The following is a 27203-nucleotide window of genomic DNA, read 5'->3' as shown; positions in this document are numbered from 1 at the left end:
TAAATCATCCTAAGATTTTAAAGGCACTATATATATAGTGTTACTATATTACACTAAGTATGGGAGACAGTGATATCTACTGGACAGCACTGATTTATGCCAAAAACTATTAACCATTTGCCCTTTAAGCTTCCTTCATTTATGTTTATTAGCCCAAGCATCTGATATTTTAATCTCAATTTAATTTTCTGGTCTTTTAACACCTTCTACTCCCTTTAAACACATAGTTGAGCAGGCAGATGAGAACCAGCTCCAATTTCAGTTACTAATCTTCAGAGTCATTGTCACCTTTACACTACCATCTGCTCTGGTTAGCTAAATTCAATGGTCCACATAAAATCGATACTAGGACATTATGACCCTAACACTGATATTTTGTTTTTGAAAAATACAGAGGGGTAGAAAGTAGTTCAGTTCCATTTGTAGCCCAAACTACATGCTGCCAAATTAATGGAAACAGGTTTTCTGGCTTCATCTGAATAATTGGGATAATTAGGCCATCCTCAGCTCACCTGAGGGCTATGTGTCTCACCAGCATCTTTCCTCAGTTAAGTCCCATGGAGGGGTTTGCCGGGTTACTGAGTAACTAATCATTAGCCGTTACCCAGTGGCAGTGTCTTGGGCAACAATCAAGAATCCTAAATGGGGCAAAGGCTTTTTGTTAAGAATAGAACAGGCCCTAATTCATTCATTGCAGAAGCTCAACCTCTGTTCTTACGAGATCTTTGACCTGAAACTGTTATTCTTTCCGCACCTGCCTGACCTGCTGAGTGCTTCCAGCTTTTTCTGTTTTCATTTCAGAGACCCAAATTGCTGGGCTGAGATGCAGCAATAAATGGGCCTTCTGAGTTCAACAGTCAGTCCAGTCACTGCTAAAATGTTATGCTTTACTTCTGAAATATGGGGTCAAAATTTATCAAATACCAAATGCCTTATTTTGTTTTTAAATTAAAACAAAGTTCTGTTTGGAATCAGGCTAATTTGAAAGCTGAATTTATATATCCTCATCTCTTCCCTACCATCAGCTGCCCTGGAAGTGCATGCGTGTGTGCATCTATTCTGAAGCTGCTTCACTCTGCAAATGTCTCTGGGGACCATTTGCACCAGTCTTTTTAGGATGCAAAAATACTAACAAAGAGCACAACTTGAAATGCATTTGATCTTATTGAGGAATGAACAAGAAACAATGAGAAGAAAACAAATCAATTCATCATCAGATGATGATCTTATAAAATCAGTGACACAATGTACACAGATAAATGCATCTGAAATGTATTTGAAATCTGCTTAGCTAAATAAAAAGTTGTATTATGTTGTTTTAAAAATAAATGCATTTTGACTAAATTTTGCTCATTACTTCAGGCTAGAGCTGGACTTAATTTGAATGAAGTGATTACAGATGGCAAATGATTGCTACAAGGTTCATATAATTTCCAGGGTAATGTTATTTTTAAAATGAATATTTGGACAAGATTGTTTTTTTTCCCACTTCTCTGGCAACTACTGCCTGATATGTCTATGACAACCCCTTGGATTGGACACGAGTCAACACTGGGAGGAAGCTATGTGCACTTTTCCCCTTCAGGTTCATCTTTCCCCATACTTCCAGCTGGGAATGAAACTGCTTCTGTTAAAAGAGTTCTTCCCTGATGTGGCTCAGGTTGAGAACATGACCCTCACCTTTCTGTGCAACCCCTAACACCAGAGCACAGTTTTGAAACAAATATTATCCTTTTCTGATCTAACTGCCAAAGTTCCCAGCCACAGAAGATGACCCACACCTTCACCCTACAATCCAAGTGGTTATAGAACTTCTATATGAATTATAATAGCATGTTTTCTAATGCTCCTGAGCACTTTATTCATATGGACATCACTGGCAAGGCCAGCACTTAAGGGCCATCCTTAATTCCCCTTGAGAAGGGAGAACAAGTTCTTATTGCACATGAGGAGCATTAGATTTGAAGCAGTGAGTTAATTTCTTTAGAGAATGTTTCGTTCAATTACTAAAGTTAAACATACAGAAGTACAAAAACTACAGCTATTTGGAAACTGTGTAAATGATGTACACTAAGGTCATAAAAATATGATCCTGCCAAAATAATCCACTTGATGGCTCTGAAATACTTTCTTTGAAGAGCTATATTTTAAATTCTTCGAGAATCATAAACAAAATGGATAAGCTTGCTTTGATCTGGGAAACTTAAATGAAATCCTTTGAGCTAAAGCCTGTCGATTTAAAACTGCTTTAATCTGTGGCACAAAGACTGTTAATTCAGGCTCACACAACCAGCAACTTACATCCATACACTCTAGGATTTAAGAGGCTGGATTGGAGACTAAACTAAATTACATCCCAAAATAAAGGCTAAATTCTATGTACCAAAAAGGCCCATCATCAGTATTGTTTTGGTCAAATTCTTATTGACTGTAAGTATACTCTGAGTCAAATACATTGTAGATACTGAGTGATCCTCCTAAATGATGTCCTCTTCCTCTTCTCAACATGAATAAGACTTCTTGCTCTCTTTCTGTTTCATACTTAGCTACTAATCAATGGAGTACAAGTGACATCTATTTTCCCTTCCTGAAATAAAGTGTTTCACATCACTTTCAGAACTTTTCTAGGTGCCTTGCAGCCAGTGTAGTCACTCCTGTAACAGGAAATATGGAATGTAATTTGCACACAGCAAGTCCCCACAAACACCAATCTAAAGTGAGCAGATTATCTCTTTATTTGACGGATAAATATTGCCCAGGGCATCAAAGGTAATCCCCCTGATCTTCTTCAAAATAGTATCCTCTTCCACCTTTTCACTATGTGGCGTGGTTTAATACTTCATCCAAAAGATTGCACACTGGAGCATCAGGCTAGATTTTTCTAAGCTCAAGAATGTCAGGAGTTCTACTAATCAAGTCACAGCTGACATTTTAAAATCACATTCAGAATTGCTCTCACAACATGGACTGCAATGCAAAAGAAGGTCACTAAAATGTGCAGAATTTACATTTGTCTGTATTAAAAATTATTTTATTCTATCCAGTTACATTTTGTTGAACTCCTTCAGCTGATATTTTCCAATTCTTGAATTTAAAACATTACTAATCTTTCAGAAGATAATGTTGAATATTTCATAAATTTTATAATGACTCCAGGTTCATGCCAGCCTACACCAATTTGCTACCAGCATGTCAAGAATCACACTGTTTACACATTCACCATAATTTGCATTCAGATCTTCTATCAAGTATCAGGCAGCAACACTGATATTGTGACACTGGACTGATGCATAAACAATGTATGAAAAGCTCCCAATGAAGATCTTTTAAAAGAGAACATTCGATGGTTATTTAAACACATAATCCATTTATACTGCATGCTTGTTCATTCAAAAAGGTAGCAGATCTTTTTTTAATATCTGTTTTTTTCAGCATTTTCTATAACTTCCTTTGTATAATTTCTGAGTCACAGCAGTCCTTTGTTGGCTACTTGGTCATAATTTCTGCCTGCAAGAAGCTGAAGTACAATTCAACTTCTACAATTCTGAGGGGAGATTTTGATGCATTATTCAATATTAGTGTTGCTGCCTGCAAGCTAATAAACATGTGAGAGATGGATTTTGGGGTGCAAGTTAGTTACTCGCATTCTAAAATACTAGCTAAACACCAGAGAGAAGATGCAAGTGAGAGGACTGTGAGGACAAAAGTTATTCTAGATAATCCACTATTTATTCCATTGTGACAAGTCACAATAGGAAGTGATTGAGTTCATAGGTTTTGTATGTAATCCATAGCCCAACATATAAAGGAAGATTTTCAATTACCACCCACTTTTTCCTTTCCTGAAAATGGGCAAGTAATGGGTGAGTATCTTGTATATTAATTTCTCCATTAAATTAACCCATTTATCATAGAAAAATAGAGGCTGTTTAAATATACAAATCTTGTTCCGGGATCCACATTTACAGTTCTCAGTGAAAGCCAGATGAACAATAGAAGGTGTTTCCAGACCCCATTTGTTCCAGACACAGAGTGCTTTAAGAGTCTACAGGAGGCATTCCAACAAATTAATTTGTTTTTTAATTAAAACTTGTATGAAGTCAATGGAAGATGGCATGCTCAGGGCCTAAACAACAATTTGTCAAAACATCTACTTTTGAATGATGAACCTGTCTGAAGGTCTCACTATCAAAGAGAATGGAAGGAGAAATTGGCATTGCTCCTATTTTTTATGAGGTACTGGTAATTATGGTTCAATATTTCTCTGATATGCTATTACTATTCTTTTCTTGTACTTCAAGATGCTCCTCAATATCAACACAAATGTGGCACACATCTAACGTTTCTCTGGGGCAGGACCACGGAAATCTGAGCCCATAGGCTTGACAAATCTGCATAGCCTGTATAGCCTTTATCCTACATTGGCAAATTCTGCTTTCACCTTGGATTCCACTGGGCTACGAATGAAAATATGGGGGTCAGGGGAGAGGGGAGAAGAAAGACTTGTCGACTTGGCTTTTATACTGTACCTTTTCATATGCCTTTTTCGAAATCCCCCAAATGCCTAATAGGCAATGAAGAACATTTGAAGCACAGTCACTGTAATAATTGCATGAAATATTAAAACATACCAATTAAGCAGGCTACTCTGCTAAGGTCATTACATTTCTTCCTATGTTGTAAAGGAGTCAAGGTGGAGTGACTGAAACCTCCCTACCCCCTTATACAACATGCAGGATCATGATAAAGGTGCAACTTGGATTTTGAACCAAACAATCCATCTCATGTTGCCCTGCATTCCTTTTAAGAGGACATGCAGCTCTACTTCTTTGATACTTGCTACACATTTCAACTTTTTATAGCCACCATCTTTGTCTCTTCCCTCTAATATTTTCATTATCTCTTTAAGAAGTCTAGCTTTTTTTTATTTTTAGTTGTATGCATTAAGTACTTTCTCTCCCACCCCTACTGCAATTATTAGCCATCAAGGATCTATTCAGGGCATGACTCCAGCTTCTGAATAGAGTTCCCAGCCTTCCTCCTGCCTGATTTGATTAACAAACCTGGGAAATTGCAGGCTGCGCTTAAAAGATATTCAAATCATTTGACTGCACTTATGGCAGTGCCTGTATGAATGCCAATTGGTAATCTTATAAAGGACATCGTCTTGTGTAAGTAAAACTTTAAGTTTTTTCTTAAATCCAGCCTAATTTTGATGATCCACTGTAAATTACAGTTACTGTTGACTTATGGTTCATTAATCTATCTTGGCAAGCAATCATGAACATAAATCCAGAAAATGCATAGGGAAGTAATGAATTATTGATTGATAAACCCACTATCACTACATCTCATCAGAATTACAATGTTTGTTTCCTGAAGCTATCTTTGATGAAACAGAAATAAATATTAAAACACATTGTGAGCCAATGCTTTTCTTAGTATGTATTACAGTTAATAAATTCAGACACCCTGAGTTACAAGTTCTCTGTTCTGAACTTTTGTGCACGCTAAATGGATTGATATGCTAATAGTTATTGCCAAACAATGCACATGATCTTTTTCAAAATATACACAGAACATATATTATGAAACTTCTCTGCACTTTCTTTCAGTTATACAGTTATGCCTAGCACCACCTATTAGTATTATATCATCTACCCCCACTTGAAGCACAGCTTAAACAAAGTATTATTCCTTGTGCAATTAGTATTCAAAAGTTGATGTCATGCCAGCTGATGTCATTGTTATTATCCGGCCCCACCACATTTCCATGGTGACAAGGCAGGTGGAGAGCTTCAAGTTAGAGTCAGAGTTTAAGCAGGTGTAAATTTCTGAAAAAGGTAAAGCCCATCTGTTCAGCAAATTATCCGCCTTTGCAAACACTTCCTAATAACCTACAAAGAAAGTGAAGCCATGAAGTGAAGTGATGTCCAGTCATCCAGTCTTTTGTTAGTATGCACACGCTACACTGGACACACTGTCTAATATGCCTTTCATAATGTTCTGTGTGAGCATTAAGGTTCTTCCTTTCACATGTATCTGCTTTATTATCTTATGCTTCCCAGCAGCACTAAAAGACATCTTCAGGATTTAATTTTTATTTAAAAACAAATCAATCAATCATTAATCAAAACATTTTATAAACTGCCCCAACTTGATGTTAGATGCATTTTTAAAGTCGATTTGTCAATATTCAAGTGTTCATTTTGTGATAACATACGGCAACAATTCACTTCTTCAAGTAGAGAGTATAGCAGGAAAAGTACCAAGGTAAGTTAGGTAAGTTAGTAACTTAAATGTTTGTTAGGACAACAGCAAAAACTCCCCCATTGCATTTCTTTCATTGACAAGTTCACTCTGTTGCCTTTGCTTGGTTCCATGTGACCTAACTGGCCGCAGGTGGAGCACCTTGATCAATGACTCCTCTTTTTATATCCACACTATAAATCTGGAATCCTCTGATCCAATTTAATGAGGTAAGCAACAATGGACTAGGACTAGAAACTCAATGGATAAAGAGAGACCTTGAGGTTCAAATATAGAATTCAATTGAAAAGCAAGTAGCTGAGACTGCAACCAAAACCAAAAGAGCTTTGTGTTTTGATAATTAGAGAAAAGGAAAAATTTCACATCCATTTCAGGTCTCACAAAGTATCATACAGCTAATGAAGTAAAGCAGGAAGTACACAACCAATTTCCACAAAATCTGATAATAAGAAAATAATCTGCTTTTGTTTTAGTGATGTTGAGCAATGATTAAATATTAGCTAGGGCACTGGGTATAACTCCTCTTGTTATTGTAGATAATAGTGCCATAGATCTTTCACATCCATCAGTGAAGGCAAAAGGTGCCATGCTAAAATATCTCACCCAAAAGAGAACAGCCTAGAAATTGCTCTACATATTATTTCCAGGTCACCCTTACATTGTTTTCTGCAAGTTGGACACAAAATGAAAACTTCACATACAAAGAGAACAGAAGTGTTGTCAGGTTTCCCTGTGGAATTCCTTGCTGAAACTGACATTGTGCATTGCAAGTTCTTCATTTCTCAGTATGAAGACCAGCAGATGTGATCTTTGCAGTTGACTCTTAAATGGACGGATCTCAAAATAAGCAACAAGCAGTTGCTGCAGAATGAATTGACGCTGCAATGATGAATGGCACTGGGGGAAGTCTCCTGGGGATTTAGAGGAACCTGGAGAAGATGGTGGAATAATGCTCATGGGGTGAATTTTCATTGTATAAGGCACCAAGGAAGAATAACCAGGGAGGTCTCTTCAAGGACATGAGTGCAATCCCTGAATGTCTGCATATTGGGAAGCTTGCAATGCAAATATCAATGCATGCTCTGCCTGTTATTGAAGGAAAAGTTGATGCAGTCTGCTCTCCTGAAGTCTGTAGTCTGGACAAGCTCGCTGATGTAAATTGTGAGATGTAACAGCTGCCTGGAATCATCCCGAGGCTAGAAAACCAACACTGGTCATGGCCCTGCCCTGGCTGCCATGGGCAAAGCAGTCAAGGCACACATGAAGTTATGTTTCAGGTCACAGAAGTTCATAGATCTCAGTAAGGACAAAAAAATTCAGTTTGAGTTTTTGTTTTAAATAGCATACTTTCAGGGGAAAAAGGGTTTGAAAAAGTTGGTTATTAAATAACCAAGAATAAATTAGGGGAAGACAATCAAGAGTGGAATAAGAAAACATTAAAATAAAACAGTGGGTGACTGGAATCTGGAAATGTACTGCCTGCAGATCTGGTGGAGGCAGGTTCAGTTGTGGCCTACTATAGAATAAATATATGATGGAGAAAACTTTGCAAGACCGCAGAGAAAGGGCTATGGTATGGAACAAAGGAGTTGTTCTGGTATTGAGCTGGTGTGGACGCAATGAGCCTCCTTCTGTGCTGTAACTATTTAATGATTCAATGAATTTGTAGGTTAATAATAACTATCTGCCTACAAATTGGATTTCACCTACAATGGTGCACTCGATCAGGAACTCCAAAAGTCAAAATCCTGCACTGAAGAATGTCAGGGTGGTTTATACCCCAAAACATGCACCAAACTGTTGAATGTGATTCCTGACAGCGCCTCACTCAGTTACTGCATCCCCCAACACTTTGCATCAGCTCTGATAGCTCCACATTCCAGCTATACAACAGCAATGCACATGTCTGTCTCAGAGAGAGAGAGAGAGAGAGAGAGAGAGAGAGAAAGAGAACGCTCAAGAGACTCAAAAGGCCCCTAAAAGGGTTGTCTTTATCTTCTAGAAGCAATGTGAAAATGAATGTCATATCCTCACAAGATATATCAGGGTGGTCTGTACACCACTATATATACCTGCAGATTGGAGATGGTCACAGGAAAGTGTTATTTACTGCACAGGTCTGAATTATTTAAGCAAGAAATATCAAGATATCACAGCAAGCCCTTTGAAGTAAAGTAAATGAAGCAATAATTCATTCATTTTACGTTATCATCAGTGCAGCTGAAACTGCAAAGTAGGATGTGAAGGATCTTTATGCATCATTTGGGCTACCTTACCTGATCATTTGTGTACTATGTTAGAGGCAATGATTGGAGTATGGAGCAGGTCACTTGTTTTTCTTTTAGGAACTATGAATTTATATCTTCGGAACTCTCTCTCTCTCTCTCTCTCTCTCTCTCTCTCTCTCTCTCCGCTCACCCCCCCCGCCCTTCCCCCACCCCACCCTCCCCGCCACCTCCCTCCCTCTCCAGATTTGTTAAAGCTCCCTTTCCGTTCCGAGTTTGTTAAAGCTTCTGCTGGCACTGCTTCCCTCCTCTGCTCATTCAGGAGATACAATGTATGTTGAACAGGAACATTTCTTCTTCCTCTTGTGCCTGCTGCCCTTCAGGCTCCGCCTCATAGCTCAGGTTCCAGGTCTCCATGCTGCTTTTCCTCTGGCACTGGTTGTTGCCTCGATTTGTAGGATTGTGCAGTACGCATCATCAGTCATGATGCCTTGCATGTACTGCAGACAACAAGACCTTATCTTCACAAGACTGATGGCATTTTTCATCAGCATAAATTAAAAGCCCCAGGTATTGGAAGAGTGTGTGAAAATGGATTGAAAATTGGCTGTCTCATAGAAAGCAGACAGTTGGAATAAATGGATTCTTTTCATATTGGAAGGAGATAACTAGTGAAGTACCACAGGGATCAGTTTTTGGCCCACAAGTGTTCATTATTTACATTAATGACTTTGCAGAATGGAATAGTATGCACGGTTTCCAAATTTGCCTATGATACATAAATAGGTGGAAGGGCATGTTGTGATAAGGATACTGTGATTCTGCAATGGGATATAGATAGGTTGACTGAGTGGGCAAAACACTGGCAAATGGAGTTTAATGTGGTGATGAAGTCATGCACTTTGGTAAGAGGAATAAATAGGCAGATTATTATCTGAATGGGTAGAGACTGAAAATGAGTAAAATACAGAGGAATCGATGTGTTCTAGTGCATGAATTACAAAAAGCTAGCAGGCAGGTCAACTACTAGGCAAATGGCAGATTGGCCTACCTTGCAAAGGGGTTGAGTTTAAAAATAGGGAGGTTTTATTGCAATTGTACAGGGTGTTGGTGAGGCCTCACCTCGAATACTGCACACAGTCTTGGTCCCCTTACCTAAACAAAATATGGTAACATTGAAGGCAGAACAAAGGAGACTCAGCAGGTTAATTCTGAGGCTAAGAGGCTTGTCCTACCAAGAAGGAATAAATAATATGGGCCTGTATTCCTGGGAGTTTAGAAGAATGAGGGATGACCTTATTCAAACATTTAAGATCTTAGGGGGGTTTGACAGGGTAGATATTCGAATGTTTTCACATGGAATTCTCTGCCATGCATGGCAGGTAGTGGAAACTGGATCTTTAGAAGTATTTAAAGTGGAAGTGGATAAATATTTTAGATCAAGGAATTAGAAGGGTATTGAGAAATGGCATGGAAGAGGAGTTGAGGCCAGCATAGATCAGCTATGATCATATTAAATGGTGGGACAAGCTTGAAGGGTCTGATGATCTACTCCTGCTCCTATTTCTTGTGTTCTTGTATGTTCATAGCTGTCATTGTATCTGCAGTCAGCTGCTGTATCTGAAGACCACAATGGTGTTAATAGCTACTGAAGTGGAGAGTAGCTCTTCTCCCCCAAGATCTCTACCTCTGGGCGGTACTGACAGTTGAAATAACCCAGTACTTGTGGATTCCCTGAGAATGAAGCTGCTCCCCAGAAAAATGTATGCTTCCCAGAAAGATGGCATTCACCTTTTGGTAATCCTTCATGACCCATAATAAGTTCCACATTCAGGGAGTTGGAACATTTGTTGATGAGAGGCCTTTTGGACATATGAGTCCAGTCAATTGCTGTCTGTGCTCATCGGAAGCAAGCAATCTCGGCAAACACCAGGGCCTGATATGCCATTGTCACTGAAATCAAGGTAGATGAAATTATTTCTTTGTTAATACAATGCCCAGCAGTGAAGAACAAAGTGGGAAACATGGCAAAGATCTACTGCAATGGCTTAAAGATACCTTAAGACAAGGAGGTGAGTCAATATGACCTTGACTATGGAGAGCAGTCCAGACACAGGAGCATGGTTGAAGGTCTTCCCGTAGAAGGTCCCATATCTCAGTGCTGTCAGCCTTAGTAAATCAGAGTCTGCAAATACATGATTTTTTCAAGGTGTCTAGGTAAGATGTGCTGTCTCTTCAGACAGTCTGGGGTGGGGGGGGGCGGTAAATGGGGGTAGGTGGTAGGGTCTTTGCTTATGGGCAAGACTTTGCCTCCTGCCCAGATATCTCCAATTTACCCTGAGTGACCAGTCATTGGTGTCATGACACTTCCAGTAACAGAGTACAGATTTGTCCAGCAATGTTTACCATTGAAGCACTCATTGAATGAGTATCTCGGCAGCTAATTACTGATTCCTGTTAGTGTGAGTACATTTGAGGGGGTTTTAGAAGATATCCGAGCAGCCAGCATTAATTCTGAAACTGCTTAGTCAGGTCTCCCAAAGTAAGCAGAGTGTTCTTTCAAAAAAAGCAACAACTAGGAGTATGATGTGCTCCTCCTCCTATTGAGATTGTTCCATGATGATTTGTTGTGTGGAGCTCAAAACTCCAATTTATGTCGGTACAGGCAATAAGATATGGTGCGGGATTCTTGATATTGTTAGATGTATGCTTGATGTCAGGAACGGTAACGTGGATCGTGTACTGTCCAATTTCACAGCTGATGCAATTTGATCCAGAAATGATTCCTTGCACCATCTACATTGGGTAAGATTGATTTCTGTAATATTAGTGTCTAAAAAATAAAGCTGCCACATGATTTAATTTTTGGGCAGATTTTTTTCTAACCATTGAGGATTAAATCTCATTGAAGATGCATTTTGACATTATTCAGGGAAGTTTAACACCAGAAAATAAAAATGCTGGGAGGAACAAAAATCTGCAGAGACATGAGAAGAATTTTGCAGTTGAAATACGAAAAAGGACGCTTTACTTGGGATTAATCTGATTTTTTTTGGAATTTGATGAATGAATTTCTAGCCCAGCATCTGCAAGAGTCTGGCATTTCCTATGTGCCTACGTGTTAGCCCAATTTTTTTTGTTTGTTTGTTTTCTTTTAACTCACACAAGGCTCTGGAGCGGAACGTGAACCCAGGGACTTTCGATTCAAGAGGTGAGTGAAAAATATTGAGATACCATTGACTATCACATACTTCACTCCATTTTTAAAATAACCCTGTGGGTTACCTAATGCTGTTTGTGAGAGTTACAAATAGAGAACTTCAAATGTGAGATTCACAGAACAGCGTGTTGGGTTTCAGTGTAATGCTGTATTGAAACTGACATCATCAGTTTCAGTCTGAAATTCCCTATTGCTGTGTTGTAAGTCCTACGATTAAAAACCAACAGCAGGTACAATCTTTGCAGGTAACTCCTAAAGGGACATTATACCATACAAACATCTCCTTTCCAGCTATGCCAATGTATGAATGAGCACTGCAAGGATGGGTGGGAGATGGCTTTTGGGGGTCAGAGTACCCTGAACAAACCGATGAATAACAAGGCCCACAGGAAGCATATGTGCTCAAGAAATCCAAGGAGACCTACTAGGCTTAGATTGAGGCATTCCTGGCTCCAGTTTCCAGCAAGGTTTCTGTAAGTATATGAGTGCAACCTTTGAATGTCTTCTCTTTGGAAAACTGGCAATACTGGAAAACCCTCATGTGGGCTGAAGAAAAGATAGATGGAGTCTTCTCTACGTGAGCTGTACTGAGCTCTGTGATGCAACAGTGGGCAGCAAACTGTAAATGGGGTGCCTATGATGAGCAGAGTGGATCATCCTATCAAAAGACGCTAGACAGTTTGGGTCTGTATTCCTTAGAGCTTAGAAGAATTAAGATAATATTATTCATTCATACAAGATCCCAAAGGAGCTTGACAGGGTAGATGTTAAGATGTTTTCACTAGTGGGAGAGTTACAAACATGGGGACATAGCTACAAGATAAGAAACCCGTCATTTAAAACTGATGTGGGTAGAAATTTCTTCTCTCAGAGGGTGGTGAATCTTTGGAATTCTCTGCCTCCAAGAGTAGTGGAGCCAGATCATTCGATATATTTGTGGAGATAGATAGGTATCTGAAAGATCAAGGGACTGAGGGTCATGGGGAACTGGCACAGAAGAAGATTTGAGGCTAGCATAGATCAGCCAGGATCATATTGAATGGCAGGTAAGGCTTGATGGGTCTGGTGGCCTACTCCTGCTCCTATTTTCTTGTATTCCTTAAGGACCGTTTAGGAAGGAAGGAATGATTCTCAAACTTGGAAATTGTGAGTGTCTGTAACCCTGACCTCCAGGAACAAATAAGTTGAGACATGCAATCAAGGCTATATTTGTGGCTAAATGAGGTTAGAAGTTTTGGTGCAGGCAAACTGTTTTTGTGTGTTGACATAACAGTTTCTGGGAAACAAGGGTAGCAAAACCTATATGCTTTGTGTGTAAGTAAAAATCGTCATTTTTCATTTGAGTTATTTTGAAAATCTCACTACAGATGATATTTGCATGTTGTGCTATTGTTGATATCATTTAAGGGAGCGGGATGCCAGAAGTGTGATGGAGAATGACAATCCACCAAGAAAATGAGGAGATGAATTTTCTGATGGACACTAAACACCTGAAAATTTTCTGGTGAAGTTTGAGGATTTCTGTTGAGTTTGCAATTCAGATAAAATATATTTTATGTAATTTGCCTGTTTTTGAAGGGTATAAGTGGCAAATTACATTTAAAGCCTCATTGATAGTTGCACATAAATTGACAAATCTGTATACTTGTTTAGAAAATAAAGCTTGAAAACTATGTGAAATATTTATCAAATACTCTCTCACAAGGCAGTGCTGTTTTAAACTGACAATCTTAATAGAACAAGGACAACCTGGTTAAACTTGGAATCCAGTATACTCAAACAACAATGATTAGATTCAGGACTCACCAAGATATACGAGATCTATTTATAAAGTAAAGTTTAACCAGATTTCAAAATACACCACAAACCAATTTTCATACAATCTTGCAACTTTCCAAATAATTTCCAACTGATATAGTAATGTTTAAATACAGTCATTGTTTATTAAGCAAATTGGCATACCGTACTTTGACATTTTAAAATAGGGTATGTGCCATAAACAACACACAATATAATGCTCGGATGAATAAATTGAAAGTGTGGGCTCACATGAAGGAGGCAAGATCTATTTGCCTTAATTCCAAAAGTATTAGAAATATTCAAACTGTTTTAAAAAAACACAAAAAATAATTTGAGGCATTTCAGAATCAGGTTTATCAGAAGTAGGTTTATTATCATTGTCTTATATGACATGGAATTAGTTTTTTTGCAGCAGCAGTACAGTGCAAAGACATAAAATTGCTATAAATTACAAAATAAATAAATAGTGCAAAAAAAAAGGAGCAATGAAGTAGTGTTCTTGGGTTCATGGACTGTTCAGAAATCTGATGGTGGAGGGGAAGAAGCTGTTTTTGAATTGTTGAGTGTGGGTCTTCCCTGAAGGTAGTAATGAGAAGAGGGCATATCTTGGATGGTTGAGGGTCCTTAGTGATGGATGTCACCTTCTTGAGGCACCACCTCTTGAAGATGTCCTCGATGGTGGGGCGGGTTGTGCCCGTGATGGAGCTGGCTGAGTTTACAACCCTCTGCAGCCTCTTGCGGTCCCTTGCATTGGAGCCTCCATATCAGGCTGTGATGCAACCAGTCAGAATGCTCTCCATCATGCATCTATAAAATTTGCAAGAATCTTTGGTGGCATACCAAATCTCCTCAAACTCCTAATGAAGTAGAGCCACTGGCATGCCTTCTTCATGATTGTATGAATGAGCTGGGCCCAGGATAGATCTTCCAAGATGTTGACATCCAGGAATTTAAAGCCGATCATCCTTTCCACCGCTGACCCCTCAATGAGTCCTGGTGTGTGTTCTCCTGAATTTCCCTTCCTGAAGTCCACAGTCAATTCCTTGGTCTTGCTGACGTTGAGTGCGAAGTTGTCGCGACACCACTCAACCAGCTGATCTAACTCCTGTACGCCTCCTCATTGCCATCTGAGATTTTACCAACAAAAGTAGTGTCATCTGCGAATTTATAGATGGCATTTGAGTTGTGCTTAGCCCCACAGTCATGAGCGTAGAAAGAGAGTAGAGCAGTGGGCTAAGCACTCATCCTTGAGATGCGCCTGTGTTGACTGTCAGTGAGGAGGAGATGTTATTACCGATTTATACGTTAAGCCAGTGAGATTGCGCCTGCCATAAACCTATTGTAGTGGGTCCAGGTCCTTGCTCAGGCAGGAGTTAACTCTAACCATAACTAACCTTTCGAAACACTTTGTTACGGTAGATGTGAGTACTAGTGGGCGATAGTCATTGAGGCAGCTCACCCTGCTCTTCTTGGGCACTATTATGATTGCAGGTGGGAGCCTCTGACTGCAGCAGTGAGAGGTTGAAGATGTCCTTTAACACTCCAGCCAGTTGGTTGGCACAGATTTTCAGTATCCGGCCAGGTACACTGCTGGGGCCTGATGCCTTATGAGGGTTTAAACGAGCATTTAAACATACTGAACCAATAAACAGTGATCCTGGTCGTAATACATGTCAAAACTGGCACAGGTTGACTGAGCTGATTTCCCAACACAAAATGCTGGCGGATTAATAACAATCACTTTGTTCTCTGCTGCTGGACTTCCAGGAGATGTCTGAAGTTGGAGCGTGGTGGGAAAATGCTGGCAAGCAGTTGTGTGAGCTTTGGAGCTTCTGCATCCACCATGCACATACACAAATTGTTGCAATTGTCAACAATTCCGTACCAAACCATTGGCAGTTTCCCTCAAAATATGGTCAATTTTTAAGTATGCCAAAATATTAGTAGGTTTTAAAAAAGGCACAATACAAATTATTTCTGGGATTTCCTTATGTAGGAGGCTATTCTGCTGTTCAAGTCTATGCCCACTTTCAGAGCAATCCCATCAATCCCATTCCCCATTCCTGCAACCTATTCTCTCTCACATGTCTATTAACTACCCCCCCTCCCACCCCAAGTTAATCTACCAACCAGCACATCTTTGGGAGGAAACTAGAGCACAAGGGGTGTGGGAAGGGGAAGGGGTCAGATGGGGTAGGGGGGAACTGACATGGTCACGGGGAGAACATGCAAACTCCACAGAGTACCAGAGATCAGAATCCAGGCCATTGGAATTGTGATGCAGTAGTACCACCTGCAGCACCACTGGGCAACCCTGTTATATCTAATGCAGGCATGAGGGTTGAAATGATGTCCAGAATGAGTGCTCCTCAACATGAGTCAGACTTTAAATTGGGGAAGCATCTAATTGTGAAGACTGTCATTTTTGCACCTTTAGCTTTTCAAAAAAAAATTGCTCATGAGGTTGCTGGAAGTGCACACTGAGAATGGCACAGTGATATCAGCAAGTGATAAGCAGTTGGATGGATGGTGTATCTTAACCAATTAGATACAAGGATTGAGAAATAAACAGAATAATTGAGAGAAGGATGTTATTAGAATTGGTAAATTCAATGTCAGATGAGAAATAGAAAAAGAAATAAAGAGATGAAAAGTAGAATGGATGAAAAAAGGAAATGAAAAACAGAATGAAAAGAAGAAAAAATAGTATGTTTAGAATCTTCTACAATAACTCAACATGAAGGACTGCGATTCCACTCTTCTAAGCAATTACCTTATGAGCAAGAGAGGTTAAGTTGCAGTCATTAACACATACCACACCATTAGTTACTAGGCTTGGCTTTCAATGGTAGATTTAATGGCAATTAAGGTGCAAATGCTGCAACTTCATGAAAAAACATGGCTAAGCTAATTGCAATATACCATATTCATGAAGCTAATGGCACAACAGAGCAAATTGGCCAGTAATTTATGACAGTCTACAATTCACGGCATAAGTTGCTGGTTCATTTGTGCATTCATAATAGCATGCGTCAAACATGTTTATATTTTGCAGCATATCTGGTGTACACTCCACTGATATTGCTCTTGGTTTGCCAGCCCATACATAGATTCAAAAAAGCATCGTCAGTGTGAAAGCAGAAGACTGGTGTAAAAATATATTGGTATGAAAAGGATCTTTCTCCAGACAGCAATATTAATTTCAGCCTGCTCCTCATGCAGTTCTCCTTCCCCACCCCACAGTATTCCTGTGCTTACACTCTCCTGTGCTTACACCCTGAAGGGTTCACTCTAGTGGCCATCCCATGAAGTGAAGTGGTCCGTAAGTGGCAAGTAGGCCTCGAATGGCAGAGGCTAATATGGTATCCACGGACAGCCTGGATAGCCTTTTGACAAGTCACTGTTGTCAAAGACCTTTTTAAATTCTTTTTCAAAGCAGTTCAAATGGGGTTTAAATAAATAAAATTGAAAAAGATGAATAATTTAAACCCCCTCAAAAATACATTTACTCATAAATTTATAGCATTCCAATTAATTGAAAGTATTATGTTTAAGTAAAATAAAGAAGGAAAACAACCTCTTACCTGTACATACCTTTTCAATCAAAATCAACAACCCCTTTCAAAAATTACATGCGCTGACCATAGAGGACGATAAAGCTGAGGAGCTGAATTCACTTCACATTAGACCCCTCAGCTTAATACAGTTGAAACAATCAGCGCATAGGGAAGTAAGTCGGAGATGAGCTGACCCACACAGAACATCTCGTTGATGGCTCTCTCAGAACCACCAGCAAGAGGCAAGTACGTTTCAGGACAATAGTGGTCTCTTTAATCAGAGGAGGTAGATAAATAACTATTATTTTAAAAATATGTCCTAGAGATGATGGATTTTCATTCTTAATTTCTTTCGCAAGAATGGCCAAAATAATTTTGCTGTAAATTCTGTGAAGGCTTAATCTCATGACTAACCATCTGAAATTCCAGCTTCAACTATTCAATGCGCATTCATAAGACAGCATCCACAGAAAATATTGATGTTATTTACAATGTCTCTGATGGAAAATATTTTCATTTTGTTCATTTCTCTTGTATGAAGAACCAAATCTAGAGTAACAAGAGCATTTTGATAGTTCAAGGGAATAATTAACTAACACAACAATGCATGAAATATCTACAGATGCCAGAACCTAGGATTTGGTGATTAAAATGTGATGTATCAATTACTTTTGAGTACAAAAACTCCCTAAGGTACCCAGTTAATTTCCCATTACCTCCTATTGTTCAGTAGCATCAAGGTCATTTCAGCAGTAAACCAGTATCGTGTGCTCAAAATCTCAACTGGGGTCTGTTAAAGGACACTTTCGATTCCTGCAAATGTGTTATGCAGTACATACTGGACAACTTAAGGGAACCATATGAAATACTGACCTATGCACTGCAGAAGATTTGAATGAAAAAATGTTTTATTATTTTACTTGATGCAAGACCATGTAAAATATAATTTTATGAGCTTAGGGCATTGGGGTGACAACACCAAAAAGAATTGAGTTAAGGTGCTTCTTGTACTTAGCTGAATTCAATAACACGCACAGAAGATGAACTGAATCCAAAAGAACCTGATATTGTTGCAATCTTGTTAAATTCTGCAACTTTTAAATTGTTTGAGATCATTTGGATTGACCTAGACAAAGTCAATGCATACACAAATCAGATACAAGCAAATTTTTTGTAAAGCCCTGAGATAAGCAAATTATCAGAAGTCCTTCCTGACTCAGAAGGTTAAATGCAAATCTGTCTTAAACAGCCCTTTTCCTGTTCATCTTATGCGATCGATCTAAGTTCTCTATTTCCAGTTCATAAAATAAGAGCTTTATGCAATCCTGAACATCTATCAGCGCCTTTCCAACTATACTCCCTTGCTAAACCATCCTCAGTTTAAACAGTAATTCAATCCTGAAAACAACGCTGTGGCCTCCAGTTCAATTTATATTCAGAAACCTTCGCACCACTGAAACAGTATTAGGCCTAGCTGCCAATACCAAACTTGGAGTGGACATTCAGTCCCAGAGTCTGGACTTACACACGCCATCTCTAAGCAACAGTATTTGCAAACATAAATGGAGACTGAATGCTTGGCCAGCCATTTAGAGTACATAAAATATTCTAAGAGTTTGAAGAATAAAGCTGAAACCAATGCTGTGTTGTATCACGCACAGAACCATTATCGTACAATGTTTATACCACATAATTTTATTTTGAAATTATATATTTACATTAAAAATCATATTTTACAGTAGTCAGAAGGCATTTTGCTCTGCCATCCCTGCACAGGATCTGTAAGTATTTTCTACTTAGTTCCGGTTTCCTGCTCTTTCCCCTTATAGCCTCTTAAATGTTATGTAACTTGAGCCATACAAAATCTTTCTTATGGTACTTGCAAGCTGTTTCCTTCAGATTTGTTCACCAACAGCCACATTGTTTTGCTCTATAAAACTATCAATTTAAAAGCCATGCTGACCTGCTTAAATGTCAGACACCAATAGGCAATGGGTATGTTCTCAAGTGTTGATATGTCTTTACTGCTAGGATGCTAAGCACCTGTTGGGTGGACAACAGAAAGAAGAATCTGGCAGTAAACATCTCATGGCACTATCAGAGCTTGGGAAAATTGAGTGAGGTCTGCCACCAATACACGATCATTCCCAACACATTAACCTCTAACTACTCCAGCTAGGTGTTTAACACCCTAGTGTTTTCCTTAGCTTGTGAGTGTAGGATGGGATGTGTGTGTACGTTGGGTTTTCATTCACAGGCAAAGCCAGTATTTATCACCCATTTGCAATTGCCATGAAAATGGGGGGGGGGGGGTGCCCCTTTAATGATTGCAGTCTTTCTGGTGAATATACTCCCTTATTTCCTTAGGGGACAAAGTTCCATGATTTTGACCCAGCAATGATGAAATGTGTGTGTGCACAAGAATCTTTAAAATTATGAATGGGTTTGATTGAGTAAAACTAGAGATGTTTCATTTTGTCAAAACCAGTGGCCCAAATATTTCAGATTAAATTAAAAAAATCTAAATATAACTTGGTCAGTAATAAAAAATTGACAAGAAGCATCTTTACTCGGAGTGGGTTAGATTGTTAATCTTGCTACCATTTGAAGTGAGTGAGGTGAATAGCTCTTTTTCAAGGTAACTTTGATCAGAACAAAATATAAGGAAATAGAACAATATGATATTAGGTTAAAGGGAGGCGAGTGGGAGGGGCTTTTGTGGAGCCAGAATTCCAACTCTAGCTACAGGCCCGTATGCCCATTTCTGCATTGTCAGTTTTATATAACTAGAGAAAGTGCAAAGATGATATATAACTCTGATATCAGAACTAAGAGATTACAGTTATCAGGAAAGACTGACCAGGTTGAAACTTTTGTTTGAAAAAGGAAGGAGTTAAAGTGGACAATAAAAGTTTTCAAAATAATGAGCAAGTTGTAAGGGTAGATGTCAGGAGAATATTTCAGCTTGTGGGAGAATTCAAAATTAATGACGATGTGTATAAAAAAGTTACTAATAAATACAGTGGAGAATATTGAAGAAATACCACATGGAAAGAGTGTGGATAGGAGGTAGAACTTGCCGCCACAGGAGATGTGGAGGCAAATAATTTGGATATTTTCAAAATGAAACAAAGTAGTATGGGAGAGAAGAGATAAAAGATATTTTGAAATAGTAAGGTTTTTAATTTGTTGACAGGATACAGATGACCCTGACAAGACTGGCATTTATTCTGAATACCCTCTAGGCTATTTCAGAGGACAGTTAGAAGTCAACTAAATAAAGTTATATATAGGCCACACCAGGCGAGGGTGGTAAATGATGGACATTAGTGAACCAGGTGGGGTTTTAGGGCAATCTAATAATTCACTGAAACCAGATTTTTATTCCAGATTTATCTAATGATTTGAATGAGAATTCCCCAGCAGCCTCAGTGGGGATTTCAACCTAAGTCTCTCCAGATCTGTAGCCTCTGCTAATTCAACAACTATACAATTGTACCCCAGATAGAAATAATGCAGTGAAACGTGTGAGCACGAACACCCAGCACAGACAAGTTGGAAGAAGTTTGCCTTTTTCTGTGCTATATATACCAGTAATTTTAATCTATGCTGAGTAAATTCACCTAGATGAGATTGCAGGAAGGAGATTAAAAACCATTATGATCCAAGTTGCTGCCCAAAGATCCACAAGAACAGCTGTTGGCCATCCAGACTGTCAAGCATGCTTGCATTCACTCAAGTCCAATGAACCACTCCATCCCCTAATACTATTATCTAATAATAAAGAAAAATCTTTCTTGAAAGTTCCAATTGTACAAGCATCCAAAAAACCCTTCTGGGAGAGAGCACCCGATTTCTATGTCTGGTTGAAAAAACTCTCGATTTCTCTCCTAAGCAACTGAAGTCTAATTTTAAGATTATGTCCCATTGTTCCCAATCAGATGCAATAGTTTTTCTATACTTATTCTACTGAATTTTTTTAATATTTTAAAGACCATGATCAGATGACTACTCAATAAAAAAGGGAATACAAGCCAAACCTTTGCAATCCTTCCTCATAATCTAACATTCTAAGTTTTAGTATCATTCTAGTTAGTCTATGCTGCACTTCTACCAAGTCCAATATATTCTTCCTGAGTAGTCAATTGTTAGTGCTGATCATGGTAAACCACACAAGATTTGACCAAGGTTCTTTTTTCAAAAAAAAGTGTACTTCCCTTTAACAGAGTCACAAATCTGTTTCTTTACATTTCATAGCTTCTGAAAATATGTTCTGATTTAATTTTTTTGGTCCAAAATTTCACAATTCATCTTCCAAATATCGCCCACCTACACAGTCAACGTTTAACTAACTATTCTAACTTCCTGCCCCAAACTACACAATTTACCATGCCCCCTGAATTAGTGGCATCTAGCTTAATATACAAAGTCCATTTCCTTTATCCAAGTCATCCATATACAAGGTGAAAAGTGAAGCCCCAGATTTCTAGGAAACATCATTTGTCATCCTTCTAACTAGAGAAAGTATTATCCATGTTTGTATTCTGCTTCCAAATTACATTAGCATTTGTTTAGCTAATAGCTTCTTCCCATAGATGCCATATATGTGATATACTCAAGGAATGTAATTAATCATACATTGCCTACCCATCACAAATCCAACCAATTCTAGTCTGCTACTATCTGCCCAAGTGTTCAGTTATGGTGTCTGACAATATATTCCAGTCACTTCCCCAAGACTGATGTTAAATATACAGATCTGTAGTCACCCATTTTCCACTTCCTTCCTTAAATAATGGAGCAACTACATTTGCAATTTTCCAATCCAAAAGTAAAATCCCAGAGTGTAGAATGCTTTGGAAAAATATGGCTAACGTGGCTGCAATTTCTTCACGTATTTCTTTAACATCCTTAAATGGCACTTATAAGGCCCTGAAATCTTGTTTATCAGAGGTTCAATTATATTCTCAATTAACACTTTTAAACATATTCGATGTACTTAACTCATCCTCTTTTCTTACTTCTTAGTTCCTTTGTACCATATTTCTCCCCTTCCTGCATTATATAAAGGGATACAAAGTGCTAATTTAGTACGTCTACCATTTCATTATCTATCACAGTCTTGAGTGCATTTATCTTCAATGGGTAAGCATTAATTTTAATGACTCATTTTACCTAAAAAAAGTTATAAACATCTTTACTATTATGTCTGATATCTCTTGCCAGATTTATTTGCATGGTTTAGATCTTGCATTACAGTGTCCGCTTAATTTTCTCGTTTCTCAATTCTCTTCTTTTAACTTAATACTCCCTCATTTGTTAACTCTAAAATTAAAAAGCCCCATTTTCTTCATTCTCATTACTTAAGCTGCAAATCACCAGTCTAGCGTCTTTTCTGGATCTTCAGTGTTCCCAAAGGGCATTTTAAACTGACACAACTATCTAGTCTATGACTAAACCAATAACTAGTACAGGTTTGACATTTTGAGTAAAATTTATTTCTGTGTATGTCCTTAATACTTCACCATGCACGTCTTGGTGCAATTGCTTTAATACTGAGCTACTCATCCATCATGTGTTTTCTAATATATCCTCTTCCATCCTTCCATATTTACACATTTTCCATCGGAGGCCCACTCTCTTCCAAGCAGGCCTAATGACAGTGAAGGTCACAGATTGCTCTGCAGTTAATCACCAAAAGAAAGCATACTGTTGTGAGGTTAGATGGGCAAAATCATTGTATTTCCCTTGAAGGAAACCCAGTTTGCAAAAGTGGCAGCCTGGCTAAATCTGGCAGATTCAATCCCAAATGTTGCCAGAAGATTGAATGACAAGATGCCAGAGGACTCAAACCTACATCAATCTATTTGGAAGGTCAATGCTGCAGTAGCTAACCTGCTCTGCATTTCATATTGTTACTGCTCACTTCATCCATGATAATTAATGCATTGAGATTGAGAAACTGCATTTACGGTACTGCATTCAAAACCAAACAGTCAATATCATTAAGTCAAATGTCCTTAATGATGCTGCATCAAAAATTTTGTTTGCCTTACAATTGGGACCTTTCATAACTTGTTAATATCTGCATGAATCATCCTTAATGAACATTTTTCTCACTTTCACTGCTGGAAATGCACTAATGTACAATAGTTAGGGGGACCTGCCACACATACTGTATTCCATTTTCAGGCTTTCCTCTATTTCCTGGAAGTGGCTTTTTTTTGTAACAATAGTTTTCATTCAAAATCCAGATTCAAAAACAATGCAAGCCAAATTCCTAAATTCAAACGTAATTGCTTTATACATTAAAACTTCATGTATAGGATGAATATGTTCTAACTGAAGTGAGTAAAAGCCATAGCACTGTGAAATGTTAGAAGGAACTGATTTAGTTTCATAAGTGTTTTGTTTACAAATTACTCTCAACTCCTGTAACTTCCTTGAAGTAATTGTATTTCTATAATATGCAGCATCCTATCGCAACGACACATCTATTAACTTCCGAAACCTCCAGTCGTTAACATCTCTTATCTCTAGATATTGAATAAAAATATTAAAATACCTTTTAAAACCATTGGATCCTTGCCTTCTCGTTTCAACGATTCCAGCACTATATGCAGTGGCTGGGAGGGCATTACCCGGTTGGGTTCATTAGTGTTCTCATCGTAAACTATTATCTCCTTGGAGAAAATCCTTTTATAGGAGTCCTTGCCTTCCCTGCAAGAGATGAGATCCAATACCGTGATTTTGCCCTGCTGCAGCCTCCGTCTGCTTATCTTGTCCGAACAGTTAATGTGGACGGCTCCCTGGATATGGCTTTTGTTATACTCCATGAAGGGGCGGCAGTCTATGATCACAGGACCTTGGCTCTGTGACTGGGGGCCCTTGCTGCATTTGGTCAATTTCTTGGCTAATTCGGTGGGGTAAATCGTGCGGACGCCGGCGATGTGCTTGGCGGCTCCACTTGATGGAGGAGACAGGAGTCCTCCAAGTCCCCCGGCAGAAGCAGAAGCTGGGGGGGTCAGAGTGCCACCGTTCTCATTGCTGCTGCTGTTGCTCACCATCTGGTTACTCGCACAGGAGACACAGTTTGCAGAAGTCCCGAGTTTAGAAGCGGAGGCTGGGACGAGGTTGCCGCTGCCCACTGATCCTTGGGTCTGATCGCCCCCGTTGCCCTTATTCTCGTAGGTGGTCACAGTGCAGCAACTAGCGCTGCTGCATCCGCAGGACAGGGAGCGCACCGAGCCGTTGGATGATGGCATATACGTAAAGTTGACGCTTCGGAACGAAACCCTAGCCGCTGGGCTGAGGGTCGTGCTCTGGATTTTCGGCTTGCTAGAAGTCGGGGCAGTGGTCGCTGGAGTAGAAGCCACGTAGGTGTTATCCAAGCGGAGATGGAGTTCCTGCGGTCTGACCGGCCTCGGTAATGCCACCACACCAACAATCCGTTCGTCTAGAGGGGATGGAGGCATCAGGATAATGGTGCTGGGCGCTGCTGTCGATCCGAGGACTAAATGGACTGAAACGGGATCAAATGTACTGTCAGCATCAGAGCAGAGGGGAGGGTGTGTATGTGTGTATGTTGGGGGGGGGGGGGTTATAAATTAAAAGGCACGCTGCTGCAAATAGACGGGGAACTCAACTAAAAATAAACTGGAATGAAGAACGCATGCAGTCGGCAACCAGTAGTCTTGACTTTAAATAAACTCGCTATTTATTATCCTAATAAAGCTTCAAGATGGATTGGTTTAATGGCAGATCCAGACAGAATCAGCTCCCCCCCCCCCCCCCCCCCCCCCATTCACTCACATTCGCACTCACTCTCACACAGCGCGCACTCTTGTCCCCAGCCTGAGAGAGAGCGGCACGTCCAGTCTGCAGCAGTCCCCTCCAGGCTCCAGGGCACATTGGTAAAATCTACTTACATCACAGAGTTTTTCTGCTGAACCTCGTCGACATGCGTCTCACTCTAATTATTTACTTTCTGTTGTTTATTACGATTTCAAGACTTTTACTCATTCGACGTACAAGCACGAACATTGCCACTTTAATTTGGCAGCACTTCTACAGCGCGTTAATTTAACCTGTAGGGAAGGCGGGGCCTCTCTAATGATTGACGTCGCAGCTAGCCCACGGCAGATCAAACTTTGGGGGCATGGACCCGCCTGCTGACGTGTTCACCAATCGGCGGCCGTGGAAGGCGGGCGCTAAGCTGACGGACGGAGGGAGGGGGAACGCGGTGACGAAAGCATGACATCATTGGCAGCCAATGGGCGGGCGGAGAACGGAGCCCAGACCCGGAATGAAGTAGGTGCTCAGTGTTTACAGCGCATGCAGCAACGGGGCAATTAAAGTGACCGCTGCGAGGCAGGCACGGCAGAGGTATGCATTTCATACGCATTGTTTTGGATTTCATTTTTCCTTTTCTTCTTCACATCATTGCTTGTCCATGATCTGCTTTTTTAAATAAAAAAAACAAGTTTAAATCATTCAGTGCAGACCCCAGTGTTTCACATTATTTGGGGGAGATAGACCTACAAGTGAAAGTGAACATGGAAGTATTATGTTGGCATTTCCTGGGACCCGTGTGCCGAGGCGGGATGGATACTTTTTTGTGTATCCGGTAGTAACATCACAAGGTTCACCAGAGATCCGCAGTGTTACAGCCGAGCATACAGTGCTGCATTAAAAAAAGGGCCGCTAACGTTGCGCTGGGACGTAACCCGGACCTGACACGAATGCACGAATTTAACTTGAGGAGCATGGTAAAAGGATAATCTCCGGATGTCGAGCGCTGATGTCAGTGTTCCTGGCCAGGTAATTGGTCAGGCGACTTCTTTTGAAAGGATTTTTTTGTAATGAATGACCAGTTAGCACGAAGAACTCAAGCAGTACTAAAGCTAGGTTAATTGTATCTCCGAAATCACTTCTTTGCGCGATTATTTTGACATCGTTAACATTTCTTCCACATAAGAGCATTTGTTTATTCACCAACTGTGGATTCACTAGGGGGCAGATTATCCTGTGACTACGCTTGAGTGTATAGGATCAGAGAGGGGCAGTACCTGGCGGAAAATAAGGGTGGGTGTATCGCTTGCGGACATGAGCATCGCCTTTTATCCCAGGAAAACCGACATACTGTCCTCTATATCATGCAAGTGCCTGGATGTAATGAAGAGGAAAATATCCCCCAAGGCTGCTAATGGCATAGATTACCGTCACTTGTATTCCCTGTAATGCCAAGTCCTTTGGTGCACATGTTAAAGCACAATTTAAATTCAGGTATTAATTTCTGTAGTATTTTTTCAGAAGGGATTTTAAACGGAGGTCTTGTATATTACAAGGCACTGTTTAAATTCCCTGCATGGTAATTCTCCCTGATACTCTGGACATTATTTTTGCTTTAACCAATATTACAGAATCCGATTATCTAGCCGGTAACATGTGCCTGTGGAAATTGCAAATTGGCTGCCATGTTTCCTATATTCCAACAGTTACAACACTTCAAAAGTGTTAACCGAAAAACAATTTTGTACATCTTTAAGTTGTGAAAAGCGCTATAGAAATGAAAGTTTTCTGTTCTTTAAAAACAATCAGATAATAGCTTGAATCTCCTGCATCATGGAGTTCTCTTTTTTAAAAATTAAAAACTATAAACATTAAAATTGGAGAAAATTATGGTCAAAAATCTCCTCAAAGTTGTTCATAATTTGCTGCCATATTTTACAGGAAATGCAGTTGAATAGAGGGCCCTGGAAGCTGCTGTAGAACAGAGTACAAGAACATATTTTCCTGAAAGTGGTAGATAGTGTGGTGAAGAAGGCATTTGGCGCACTTGCCTTCATTGGTCAGGGCATTGAGTAGAAGAGTTGGGACATCATGTTACAACTGAACAAGACATTGGTGAGACTACACTTGGAATATTGTGGGTAGCTTTGGTCACCTAGCTATAGGAATAGGATGAGGATTTTCTCCCTGGAGTGCAGAAGGCTGAGGGGTGACCTTATAGAGGTTTATAAAATCATGAGGGGAACAGATGAGCTGAATGGTCACAGTCTTTTTCCCAGGGTAGGAGAGCCTAAAATTAGAGGACATAGATTTACGGTGAGAGGAGGAAGATTTAAAGGG

The 27203-nt window shown here is 39.6% G+C and overlaps 1 protein-coding gene and 1 long non-coding RNA gene across 4 annotated transcripts in view; one reads left to right on the top strand and one right to left on the bottom strand.

Annotated features, from left to right (window-relative positions):
- Nucleotides 1-25121, bottom strand: part of dusp10 (dual specificity phosphatase 10) — a 35447-nt gene extending 10326 nt beyond the window's left edge. The window contains exons 1-2 of one of the 2 annotated variants that reach the window (XM_052013097.1): nt 25001-25121; nt 23638-24594 (exon numbers count right to left, since the gene is read on the bottom strand). In XM_052013097.1, coding sequence (XP_051869057.1) covers nt 23638-24547 — 910 coding nt within the window. In that variant the 5' untranslated portion in view covers nt 24548-24594; nt 25001-25121. Of the gene's footprint in view, nt 1-23637; nt 24624-25000 lie in introns of those variants that run through there. The other variant, XM_052013098.1, reaches the window with a different exon arrangement.
- Nucleotides 25122-25323: 202 nt separating this feature from the next.
- Nucleotides 25324-27203, top strand: part of LOC127568870 (uncharacterized) — a 31658-nt gene continuing 29778 nt past the window's right edge. The window contains exon 1 of one of the 2 annotated variants that reach the window (XR_007956092.1): nt 25324-25457. This is a non-coding gene — a long non-coding RNA (uncharacterized LOC127568870). Of the gene's footprint in view, nt 25458-25731; nt 25893-27203 lie in introns of those variants that run through there. The other variant, XR_007956093.1, reaches the window with a different exon arrangement.

The sequence above is a fragment of the Pristis pectinata genome, chromosome 3 (assembly GCF_009764475.1).
Source record: "Pristis pectinata isolate sPriPec2 chromosome 3, sPriPec2.1.pri, whole genome shotgun sequence".
Taxonomy (NCBI): domain Eukaryota; kingdom Metazoa; phylum Chordata; class Chondrichthyes; order Rhinopristiformes; family Pristidae; genus Pristis; species Pristis pectinata.
Note: the sequence above shows the minus strand (reverse complement) of the source record. Positions and strands in the feature narration are given on the sequence as shown.